The 11,036-nt window shown below is 67.8% G+C and overlaps 1 protein-coding gene across 1 annotated transcript; it reads right to left on the reverse strand.

Annotated features, from left to right (window-relative positions):
* Window positions 1-2,611: 2,611 nt before the first annotated feature.
* On the reverse strand, window positions 2,612-5,119 carry LOC132569044 (basic proline-rich protein-like). The gene is made up of 2 exons (XM_060235227.1): window positions 4,604-5,119; window positions 2,612-3,343 (listed from the first exon to the last, which is right to left on the reverse strand). The coding sequence occupies exons 1-2, from the start codon at window positions 5,117-5,119 to the stop codon at window positions 2,612-2,614; spliced, it is 1,248 nt and encodes a 415-aa protein (XP_060091210.1).
* Between the last annotated feature and the right edge of the window lie 5,917 nt (window positions 5,120-11,036).

Raw genomic sequence — 11,036 nt, forward strand, 5'->3', positions numbered from 1 at the left:
AGGAAAATAGAAAAAAAAAAACAATTTAATGGAAATGAAAATGAACTTCCAGAAGAGGAAAATAAAAAAAAAATAATTTCATAGAAATGAACATCAACTTCCACGAAGATTAAAATTAAAAAAAAAAATAATTTAATAGCAATGAAAAGAAACTTCCAGGGAGATTAAAATTAAAAAAATAATAATTTAATAGCAATGAAAAGAAACTTCCAGGAAGATCTGCAACCATGCTGTATGTTCTACCATCTAATCTTGTCTGTCTGTCTGTCCGTCTATCATCTGTCTCTCCCATCTACTTTTGCAAATGTTGCCACCAACTTCCCCCCCGATCGGATGCGATGTTACAAAAACAACTGCGGCAGAGTGAATGGCTAAAGTTACGTCGTTTTAAACCGTTTTATTTTTAAAAAACCAGAGAAACATTTTTTTTTCTTCCTTGCACGGAATACACACTTTGTACAGGCCGCTCTGCAATGCTGATTTCAAAACCCCCCGGGGAGGAGGGGGCGGTCTCTGCCAGTCTTTCCCCGCAAAGCAGGCAAAAGAAGTTGGGGACTCCCCCTTCTTCAATTAACGCAATGCAAACGTCGGTTCTAGTTCTGTATGTTTGAAGGCATGCTGACGAGGACCGCAGCCGGTGCGGTGTCTGCGGAGAGCCCGTCCCAGGCAGCCGCTTGTGCTGCTCCAGCCATTTCCCGGGTTCACTTCCACACGACGGGGCGGGGGGGGAAGCCCGTTCCCATGGAGATCGCAGCGCGGCCCGGGGGGGGGGGTGGAGGGAGGCGGGAGCCCCGGAGAAGGGCACAGATGCTGTGGGGAAGCCCGGCGGGGACCCACTTTGCCACAGGATCCCAACTTGCCCCAAACAGACGGGAAGGGCGTGGGAACGGCCCAGGAGCCCAGCGGGATACCGAGAAGAGCCGGATCGGGATACAGCTCGCTTCCCCACTCCTTGCCCCGGCTCCTCCGAAGGGCTGCAGCAGCCCCCGCCGGCTCCGACGGGACACCGGAGAATTCAACCGCACCAACCGCAGGTCGCTGCTGCAGGAGGGCCCCCTCTGCCCTGGACCCCCGCGGCGGCCTGGAAGAGCTCGCGGCTCCCCTCCACCCTCCGCCGCCTGCCCCGCAGCCTCAACGGCCCCCACCCCCTCAGCCCTCCAGCCCCCCGGCCCCTGCACCAACCACGCAGCCCGCCGCCCGCAACACCGACGGCGCCTCTGGGCCTCCTGCACGGGCCCCAAGACCCCCCCCCCCCCGCCGCGGCGGCTGCTCTACCACCTCCCGGAAAGGCGGCTCCTGGCTGACCCCGCTGCTGTCCGGTTGGCCCCAGAGGCCTCGCCCCTTCTGCCCCCTGCTGCCTTGAACGAACCACATCCCGGGCGGGAGGAAAAGGGAGGAAGGAAGGAAGAAAAACGGAGGGAGGAAGGGAGGGAGGGAAGCAGAAACAGCAAGGAAGAAAAGGAAGGAAGAAAGGAAGGAAGGAAGGAAGGGAGGAAGGAAGGAAAAGGGAGGAAGGAAGGAAGGAAGAAAGAAAAAGGAAAAAGAGAGGGAGGGAAGGAAGGAGGAAGGAAGGAAGGAAAAGGAAGAAAGAAAGGGAGGGAGGAACGAAGGAAAGAAGAAACAGCAAGGAAGAAAAAGGAAGGAAGGAAGGAAGGAAGAAAAAGGAAAAAGAGAGGGAGGGAAGGAAGGAAGGAAGGAAGGAAGAAAGAAAGGGAGGAAGGAAGGAAGGAAGGAAAAGGAAAAAGAGAGGGAGGGAAGGAAGGAAGGAGGAAGGAAGGAAAAGGAAGGAAGAAAGGGAGGGAGGAACGAAGGAAAGAAGAAACAGCAAGGAAGAAAAAGGAGGAAGGAAGGAAGGAAGGAAGGAAGGAAGGAAGGAAGGAAGGAAGAGGGAGAAAGAGAGGGGAGGAAGAAAGAAACAGCAAGGAAGGAAAAGGAAGGAAGGAAAAGGAAGAAAGGGAGGGAAAGGAAGCAAGGAAGGAAAAGGAAGGAATAAAAAGAAAGAAAGGAAGGGAGGGAGGAAAAGGAAGGAAGGAAGGTACAGAGGGAGGAAAAGGAAGCGAGGGAGGGAAGAAGGAAGGAAGGAAAAGGAAGAAAGGGAGAAAAGAAGGAAGAAGAAGGAAGGAAGGAAGAAAAAAGAAGAAAGAGAGGAAGAAAGAAAGGGGGGAAGGAAGGGTCCCCCCCTCGAGTCCCACCGCGCCGGAGGCTTTGGGTTCACAACCGGCCCTAAGGACAGACTAGACGCGAAGAGAGAAGAGCCGCCGCCGCCGCCAGAGTCCCCCCGCGGACCCTCCTGCCGGGACCCCCGCCGGGGTGGAGACGCCCAAGAGAAAACCCCCCGAAACTGGGCGGCTCTTTTGGACCGACTCGCCCCCCCCCCCCTTGCAAATGCTGCTGCTTCGGGAATCGCGAATGGAAGGCGGGGGGGGGTCTCCTGCGGGCAGCGCTGCAACTTCCACGAGCTCCACCCCGCCGAGAGGGAGCGGCAGCCAGGGGTCCGGGAGCGCCCCGAAGACCCTCGAAGGCTTCTGCGGAGGGGGGCGGGGGCTGCAGGCCCACAAGTGCGGCTGGCTGCCTCGCCAAGCTTCCCTTCGGCGTAAAACGGCGCTGCCCTTCAAGGCGCTGCTACGTTGCTCCCTTCGCAGGTTTCAGGATCCCTCTTGCAAGAACCCGAGGCTGAAGAAGCCCCGCCACGGCACCAAGGGCCCCAGATCTCGCCCGCCCGCCCCCGGGGCTCTTTGCCGGGAAGCCGCGCCGCCCCCAACCGCTCCCCCCCCCCCGAGAAAGGTCCCCGAAGAGCCGACGAGGCGGCCGCCGGACCGGGCAGGAGGCCTTGGGGATGCGTCCAGCGCGCCACGTGGCGAAGGGGAAGGAGCGCGTCTTGGGAAGGGTCCCTGGCGGGCAGCTCCTCTCGTCCTGCGCCCCACTTCCTCCCCCCTGCTGCGAGGGGGAGGGAAGAGGGCCCCAGATGTGGGGGGGGCCGCTGCCGGGAATGGCGCGCCTGGGGGGGAGGGGTGGGGGAGAGGAGACTAGGCGAGGGGGCTCGAAGGCGGCCGCCGTCGGGGCCATCAAATGCCCCTTGGGCAATCTCTGGCAAAACGAACGCGAGACCCCGGAGGCAACCAGGCCCCCTCGACGTGCGTGGCGCCCAGTCGGCTGCCGGCGGTGGGAGACCCTCGGATGGGAGAGGCAGGGGAGCAGCGGCTGGAAAAGGCGGCTCGAATCCGGGGAAGAAGGCCCCCCCCCGCGCGCCTTGGCCTTCCCGGCCCCCAGGGCAGGTCCTTTTGGAAGAGACACCCCCTCCCTCCGCCGCCGCCCCCGCCCGGAGCTCCCTCCGCTCCTTGGCCTGCCGAGGGCCGGGCATTTCCCCGGGGATTCCCACCCACCAGTGGGGGGGGGGGGCGGGCTGCGGCGGCACCCTGCTTCTCCGGAACCCGCCTGGGCCCTCGAGAAGCCTGTGGCAAACCCGCCCCCCTCCAAGAGGCGCAGGAGGCGGAGAAGCTGAACCTGCCCGTACCACCCCCCCCCCCGCAGCCCTCTCCAAACCCGCCCCCTCGGGTCCCTCTGGTAGAATTCCGCGTGGGGGGGGGAGTGATGGGGGGGGCGGCGTCGGCTTTTGGGGCGGGGGGAGAAACGACCTTTCGGGAACATTCTTTGCGAAAGATATTCAGCAAAGGAGATCCAGAGAGACCTTCGACCCATCGAGGGTATTATTATTTTGGTGGAGCTCATTAGGAAGAGCCTTCTTTTGCCTTTGACGACAAATTCCACCCGTCCAGGCAGCGCCCCCCCCCCCCCGCCGGCTTTCTGGGTCTGGGAGACGGCGGCTGGAGCGACCTTCGGAGGGCCTGCAGGGGGGGGGGAGCAACGGATTCCGGCGGGGCGTGGGAGGGGGCGCCCCCTCCCAGACACACCGATCCGGTGGGCCTTTGCGGGGGGGGGAGGAGCGGAGCGGGACCCCAAAGGCGCCAAGGGGGGGGCAGCTGCTACCCTGCCCCTTCCTCAAAGACCCCCCTCCCGAGAGGAACCGCAGCAGCCGGCGGGGACCCTCCTTGGGTGGGAGAGAATGTCTGGCTCTAGGGGGGGGGGCGGGGGGAGGCTTGAGGCGAGCCAAGAGGGGGCGGGGGGGGGAGCTGGAAGGCAGCACTGAGGGTTGGGGCCGGCGCCCTGCCTTCGGATCGAGGCCCTCCCGGGCGGGAGGTCGGGGGCAGGGAGGGGGCGGCGAGGAGGGCAGCAGGAGTCGCGGGGAGCCCCAAAGGCAGCGGAGGGGAGTTGGGGCTGCGCGGGAAACAGGCGCTCCAGAGCCTGGGGCTTCTGCGGACCTCGCGGGATCGCAGCTGCTCTCTTGGCGCAGGAACGAGTCCGCGCAAGGGCATTTGGAAAGCCTGGACGTATTTCGACTCCCCCGTTCCCGGTCTTCCTTCTCCTCTCTAGCACCCGCCTTCCCTTCCCTAAAACAAATACCTAAATAAACGCAGCTGTCCCCAGGGCGGATCGTGTCGGGCTCACAGGGTCGCTGATCCTGCCCAATGCTGCCCCCCCAAGTCTCCCGGAATCCCCCAACCTCCAGGCAGGAGAGGGGCGGGGAGGGCCAGGAGGGACCGACCCTGTGGCTCGACGGCGGGGCAGGACAAGGGCGCCTCTCCTCTCCCGGCTGCGGCTCCCCTGCGCTGCCTGCCCCGGCGGCGGGACCTCCTCCGGGCGGTGCGGGAGGCTCCGGGAGACACTCCAGGCGCCGGAGAGCCTGTGGGGAGGAGTTAGGCTGGTTTGGTTCCCGGGGGCCGGGAGGGGGGCGGCTTTGGCGCCTTCCCTGTCCACCTCCAAGCCGGGCCTCCCGCGTCTCTGGCGCGCAGCCTTCGGAAGGGACACGGTGGGCTTCCCCGCCAGCCAGCAGCCCCGGAGCTGAGAGAAGAAACTTCCTCGGGTTGCCTTTGGCACCGGCGACTCCCAACAGCCCCGGGAGCGAGGGAGAAGGGCCTTCGGGGCCGGGACAGAGCGCTGCGTCCTCGGGGCCTCCCGGGAAAGGCGGCGGGCAAAGGGGAGGCCCTGGCGACCAGCGCTCTGGCGGCTGCCTCGTTCTGCTCGGGCGGTGGGGCCGGCGAGCGCTGGAGAGGGGCCGCATCTGGGCAAGGGGGGGGGGGTCTCTGGGGCTTTTCTCTTCCCCGGGTCGGGGCCCGGCTCTGAACAGTGGCGAGGAAAGCAGGGGAGCCTCGCAGATCCCCTCGGGAGGCGTCCTTCCGTGGCTAGCGGCCGCACCCCACCGGCAACGACGGCGGCGGCAGCAGCGGGAGGGGACAGGCGCTCCTGGACGGGCGGCCGGCGGTGATGGGTTTGGGGCCTCTCCAGTCCTGCCTGGCCGCCTCTGCCCGCGGGGAATGTCCTTTTCCTCCTGGGGAAGCGCCGCCAGCCGTCCCCCGAGGTCCCTGGCCGCCGCGCTCCACCTCCAGCTCCGCCGAGCAGACCGTTTGCCCCGCAGGGAGCCCGAGAAGGCGCTGGAGGCGCGGCGCTCTCTCTGTCTGTCCGGGGCTCCGGAAGGCAGCGCCAGGAGCGCGGGGAGGCGCCCGGCGGCCTTCTTCATAGGTGGGGGGCGTAGAAGGCGGGCGCGCCGTAGGTCTGGGAGCCCAGGACGAAGGGCGAGAGGACGGCGGCGGGGCTGGGCAGGAAGGGCAGCTGGGCGGCGCAGACGAGGCCCCCGGTGGCGGGGTGGGCGGCGTAGGCGCCGGGCGGGGCGTGCATGGCGAGCGCGTGGTTGCCCATGGGGGGCGAGTGGCTGAGCGGGCTGAGCCCCCCCGGCAGGCCGCCCCCGCCGCCGCCCCCCATCCCGCCGCCCCCGCCGCCCGTCGGGGCGCTCGTGTCGGCGCCCGGGTTCTGCTTCTTCCACTTGGTGCGCCGGTTCTGGAACCAGATCTTCACCTGCGTCTCGGTGAGGCTGAGCGAGAGGGCCAGGTTGAGGCGCTCGCACACCGACAGGTACCGCGTGGCCTTGAACTTGTTCTCCAGGGCCACCAGCTGCTCGTACGTGAAGGCCGTCCGCGCCCGCCGGGGCTTCCCCGACTTGGAGTCCGAGCCCGGCCGCTTCCGCTTGGCCTTGCCCGACGCCGCCGACCCCGCCGACGGCTGCTGCGGCTGCTGCGACTGCTGCGGCGGGGGGAAGGCCGCGGGGGGCGGCGGGGGCGGCGGCGGCTGCTGAGGCGCTTCTGGAGCCGGCGGGTCGGAGTCCTGCGGGGGCCGCAGTCCCGCCTCGACGCCGCCGCCGCCCTGGCTGGGGCTGCTCTCTTCGCTGCACGGCTCCTCGCCTTCCTCTTCCTCCTCCTCCTCCTCTTCCTCCTCCTCTTCCTCCCGCTGGTCCGGCGCTTCGCTTTCGGCGCACGGGCTCCGCCGGCTGCCCGACTCCAGGTCGCCCGCCTCGCTCCGGTACAGCTCGCCGGCCTCTGCGCGGAAAAGCAAAGGGAGTTAGCTTGGCTCGGCCGGCGGGCGGGCAAGCGGCCCTTCCTTCCTTCCTCCCGTCCTTCCTCCCTCCCTCGCTTCCTTTTCCCCTTCCTTCTTCCCTCCCTCTCTCCTTTCTTCTTTCCTTTCTTCCTCCCGTCCTTCCTCCCTTCTTTCCTCCCTCCCTCCCTTCCTTTCCTCCCTCCTTCTTTCCTTCCTTCCTCCCTTCCCTCCCTCCTTCCTTCGTCCCTTCCTCCTTCTTTCCTTCCTTCTTCCCTTCCTTCCTCCCTTCCCTCCCTCCTTCCTTCGTTCGTTCGTTCCTTCATCCCTTCCCTCCTTCCTTCCTTCCTTCCTTCCTTCCTTCCTTCCTTCCTTCCTTCCTTCCTTCCTTCCTTCCTTCCTTCCTTCCTTCCTTCCTTCCTTCCTTCCTTCCTTCCTTCCTTCCTTCCTTCCTTCCTTCCTTCCCCGCGCCACCCACCCGGCTGCGCCCTCTCCCTGGCTCCCGACTGCGGGGCCTGCACGGGTGGCCCCTCTGGCCTGGGGCGCCGTGTCGCGGGGGGGGGGGGCGGTGCATTCCAAGCTGGACCGGCATCTTCCCCGAAGCGGTTCCCGGGGGCCGGCGGGAGAAGGGCCCTGTGGCCGCTGCAGAGAAGGGCGAGCCGGGCAGGCAGCCAGGCGCCAGCTCCTCGGGCGGGGACCGGACAGGCCGGGGCTGCTTTCCGGCGCGCAAGAGCGGCTGGTCCCGCGAGGCCTTGCCGCCGGTGCAGCTGCCTGAAAGCCCTTGAGCGCCCCGGAGCCCGGCCGCCCCCTGCACCAGCCGGCCACGCGAGCAGCGCCCCGGCAGCGCGGCCAACAGGCCTGGCCAGGCAAGCAGTGCGGCCTCCTCGCCGCAGCCGGGACCTCCTGGGCCGTCTTGCGCTTCCTTCCCCCAAAAGAGCCCGGGGCCGGGAGGCTGAGCTGCGCGGATGCGGTTGCCGGGAGGAGGGCTGGGCCGGGCGCTGCGCCGCGGCCTGGATGCGGCGGGGCGGAAGAAGCCCAATTGCGGCGAGGGGCTCCGGGGGCGGCTGCTGCTGCAGGGGCTCGCCAAGACCCCGAGCCGATCTCCGCGCCGAAGCCGCCTCCGAGGACCGGGATTCGCCCAGGCGGCGGTGGAGCAGAAGAGGCCTGCGGCGGTGCAGGAGGAGTGGTGGTGGCCAGGCCGCGGGGGCGCAGGAGAAGCGGGAGCGGCCAGGCGGCGGGGGCGCCGGGCGAAGGCGAGCGGGAAGAGTGTCCCCGGGAGGCCGCGGGCGCCCAAAGGCAGCGGTGGCCGAGGCAGGAGGCCTCTTGCCAGCAAGCGGCAGCCGCCGGCTCCCCGGAGCCCGCCTTCCCCGCCAGCCTGCCGGGCGACGCTGCGGAGCGAAGAGGCTGCGGGCCAGGATCGGGGCCGGCGTCCTGGGAGGGCTGCGGGAGCCGCTGCATCGGGGGGCGAAGGGGTGGGGGGGGAATCCGGCCAGCCGGAGCAATCTGGCGGCGGGTCGAACGCCGTCCCCGGTCGATGGGCAGCCCTAATAAGTGTAATAGGTTTTAATCGAGTAATTATCCGAATTTTGACCCTATAATTTAGATGTTAGGCGCGAGCCGGCCAGGTGCTTGAAAGAGATATGCACAATTCGATAATAGGATATCGACCGGCCCCGTCGGAGGCGCCTCCCCGGGCCGCGCGCGCCCATTATGCAGCCTCTTTACGCGGCTAAGCACATTTTACTTTAAATGTAATCGAAGGGATTTAATTGTTTTTCCAGAGATAAGCGGCATTTTGTCACAATTAGTCTGATTTGTCCTTAACCAAGCCGGGGGCGGCCGAGAAAATTGAATCTGTCGCTCGGAGCCAAAAGCGGCAGCAGAGGACGGGAGGGGGGCGGCGGTGGCCACCGGGGGCCCCGCAGAGAAGCCGCTTGCCGGGGCGGGGAGGGGGGGCAGGCCGGGTCCGGCACCGCGGGGACTCTCCAGCCCAACCCGGGCCGCCCCCTCCCGCCGCCCGGACTTCCTCGCTGGAGCTACTCACTGCGCAACTCGGCGGCGGCGGCGGCGACGGGGGGCTTCCTCCGGCCGGGCTGGAAGTCTTCGCCCGCCTCGTCGAGCTTGTGCGGCGGGGCCCTTGGCGGGTGCTCCCCCCCGGGCGCGGCGGCGGCGGCTTTGGCGAGGAAGGGGCCCCGCTGGCAGCGGCTCTTGCTGTTGAACTTGTTGGGGTCGAGGATGTCGAGGACGGAGAAGGAAGTGGTGCGGTGCGCCAGGAGGGGCGGCGGGGCGGGCGCCCCCTCGGGCCCAGGGCTCTCCCCGCCCGCCTCAGCGCCCGCCCGCTCCCGGCCGACGGGGCACGAGTAGACGGGCGGCAGGTCCGGGCCGGCGGCGGCCAGGCGCGCCTCGGCGTGGCTCTCCATGCCGTCCTCCCTTCGCCGGCCGCGCCGCTCCGCTCCGGCTCCCCCAGGAGGTGAGCGCCAGCCCCAGCGCCTCCTGCTGCCGCCGCCGCCGCCGGGGCCGCCGGAATAGAGACGTCACCCACCTGAGCTCAGCCTCGCCTCCCCTCCGCCAGCCCCCTCCCCTCCCCCCTCCCGCCTGCCCTCCCGCCCTCCCCAAGGCCGCCTGGCATCCCGCCCCCCCCCGCCCGGCTCCCAGGGCCCCTCCCCCCTCCCCGCGCCCGCCTCTAATTGGCTGCAAAGGAATCCCTTCCCTTTCCCCGACGGAGCGCCGCCTAGTCCCCGAGGGGACCCGAAGCGCCACCCGCCCAGCCGCGCCTGAAGGGCGGAGGGCGACCCCAGGGGCTCTCGGCTCCCTTCCCCACCCGCTCAGCAGCGGAAGAAACGGATTTGGGGCGGGGGAGGGGGCAGGCGACGACCCAGGCAGCTTCCTTCGCCACCCGCCCGCAGCCCCAGTTCGCCAGCCTCAATGCGCCGCCCCGGGAGGCGCCAGAAGCCCCTGCGCCCGGTTTTTGCCGGCCGAGAGAAGGGAGAAGCCCGGCCGCGCCCTGAAGAAGCAGGCGGCAAAGGAAGGGTCCCGCCACCAGGGCCCACCCCCTCCCCAGCTGCAGCAGGCAGAAAAGCCCACCGCCCGTCCCGTCCAGTCCCGCAGCATCCCTCCCGGAGACCCGGACCCCACCCCGCCGGGCGCCACAGGCCTCCTGGGGCCAAAGAGCGAGGCCCGGAGGGGGAACGGACACAGGCCAAGTCACCCCGACCCCCCCCCTCCCCCGCGCCCTCTTCAGCCTCCGCCGAGCAGGAAGGGCCAAGGTGGCTTCCAGCCGGCCTCCCTCTCCCCGGCCGGGATCAGGCGCGCAGAGCCCTCGTCCCCGGACAGCGCCAAGAAGCCCCCTCGCCGCACCCTAAGGGCCGCGGGTCCTCCAGGGTGACAGGCAGGGGCCGCTGGAGAGGGCATCTGTCTGGGAGCCGCCCCGTCGAAGTCCCGGGAGGGGGCGGGGGGCAGGCGAGAGGGGCGGCTCCGGCCTCCCGGCTCCCAGTTGCGCCCCGAACTTCGTTTTTAATTAGCTCCAGCGGCGTCCAGGCGACAAATGAACCTTCGGCGGCGCCCCATTCATCATCGGCGGGCGGCGACTCCGGCAGATCGGCGGGTAATTAAGGACATTTATCGTGGTGGTAAAACAGTTTAGCAGCCCTTGTTATGGTGGGAAGGTCACCGCCAGGGAGGGAGGGAGTGACGGGGCGGGGGGGGGGAGAAAGGCTTCCCGCCCCCCGGGCGCAGGAAAGGCTGCCCAGACTTGCGCCCAGAGCCCAGGCCGTGCCGGGGGGGGCGATGGAGGCACCTTTGGGTGGCGGTGGGTGGGGGGAGGCAGGAGGCCCGCTGCTGCCGTCTGGGGCCTTGGCCTCCTCCTGGCTCACTCCGCCCCCCCTCCCCAGGCCCTGCGGGAGAGCCACAAGGCGGCTCTGGGGTGCCCCCCGGGCCTGCCTGGGCTGGTGGTCCTGCGGGACCAAGACGGGGCGGCCTCTCTCTTCAGCCCGGGATTTCCGGGAGGGCTTCCCAGCTGCGGCCTCCGTCGCGCCCTCTGCCTCCGTCTGTCCGCTCCCAAGGGCCCCCTCCTGGAAAGCAGCGGCGGCCCGCCAGCCTGGGCTTCCTCGGCCAGCCCTTTCCCCGACGGCGGCTGGGCCCTCCTCCCAGCAAGGCCGCCCGCCGCCGCTCCCCGTCCCCCGGGGGCGGAATTGGATCTCTGGGGGGGCCCAAAGGCGCTCCCCGGCCGCCCTTCGGCCTAAGGAATCGGGGGCCGCCGCCTGGCTCCTGAGCGGCCTCTTTTCTCTCGCCCCTGCTCGAAGGGGCCCCCAAAGGCCGCCGTGGACCTTCCTGACCCCTCACCCCCGGCGCGGCTGCGCCTCCCCCAAGACTAAGGAAATGGGGGGGAGGGGCCATTCCCTCCAAAAGGGGCTGCAATATAGACCCCTCCCCATTCGAAATAAAATAATAATTTCATTTAAAAAAGAAGCAGCAGCAGCAGGAGCTGCCGGGAGTCCCGGAAACTCCATCCGCGCCAAGAACGCGGCGTTGCTCCGGAAGAGGCTGCCGGCATGGGGCTCTTTCCTCCCGCCCCCGACGTGGTCCGTCTGCCCTCGGGAGCCCCAGAGAATGGG

This window comes from Heteronotia binoei, chromosome 3 (genome assembly GCF_032191835.1).
Source record: "Heteronotia binoei isolate CCM8104 ecotype False Entrance Well chromosome 3, APGP_CSIRO_Hbin_v1, whole genome shotgun sequence".
Lineage (NCBI taxonomy): Eukaryota > Metazoa > Chordata > Lepidosauria > Squamata > Gekkonidae > Heteronotia > Heteronotia binoei.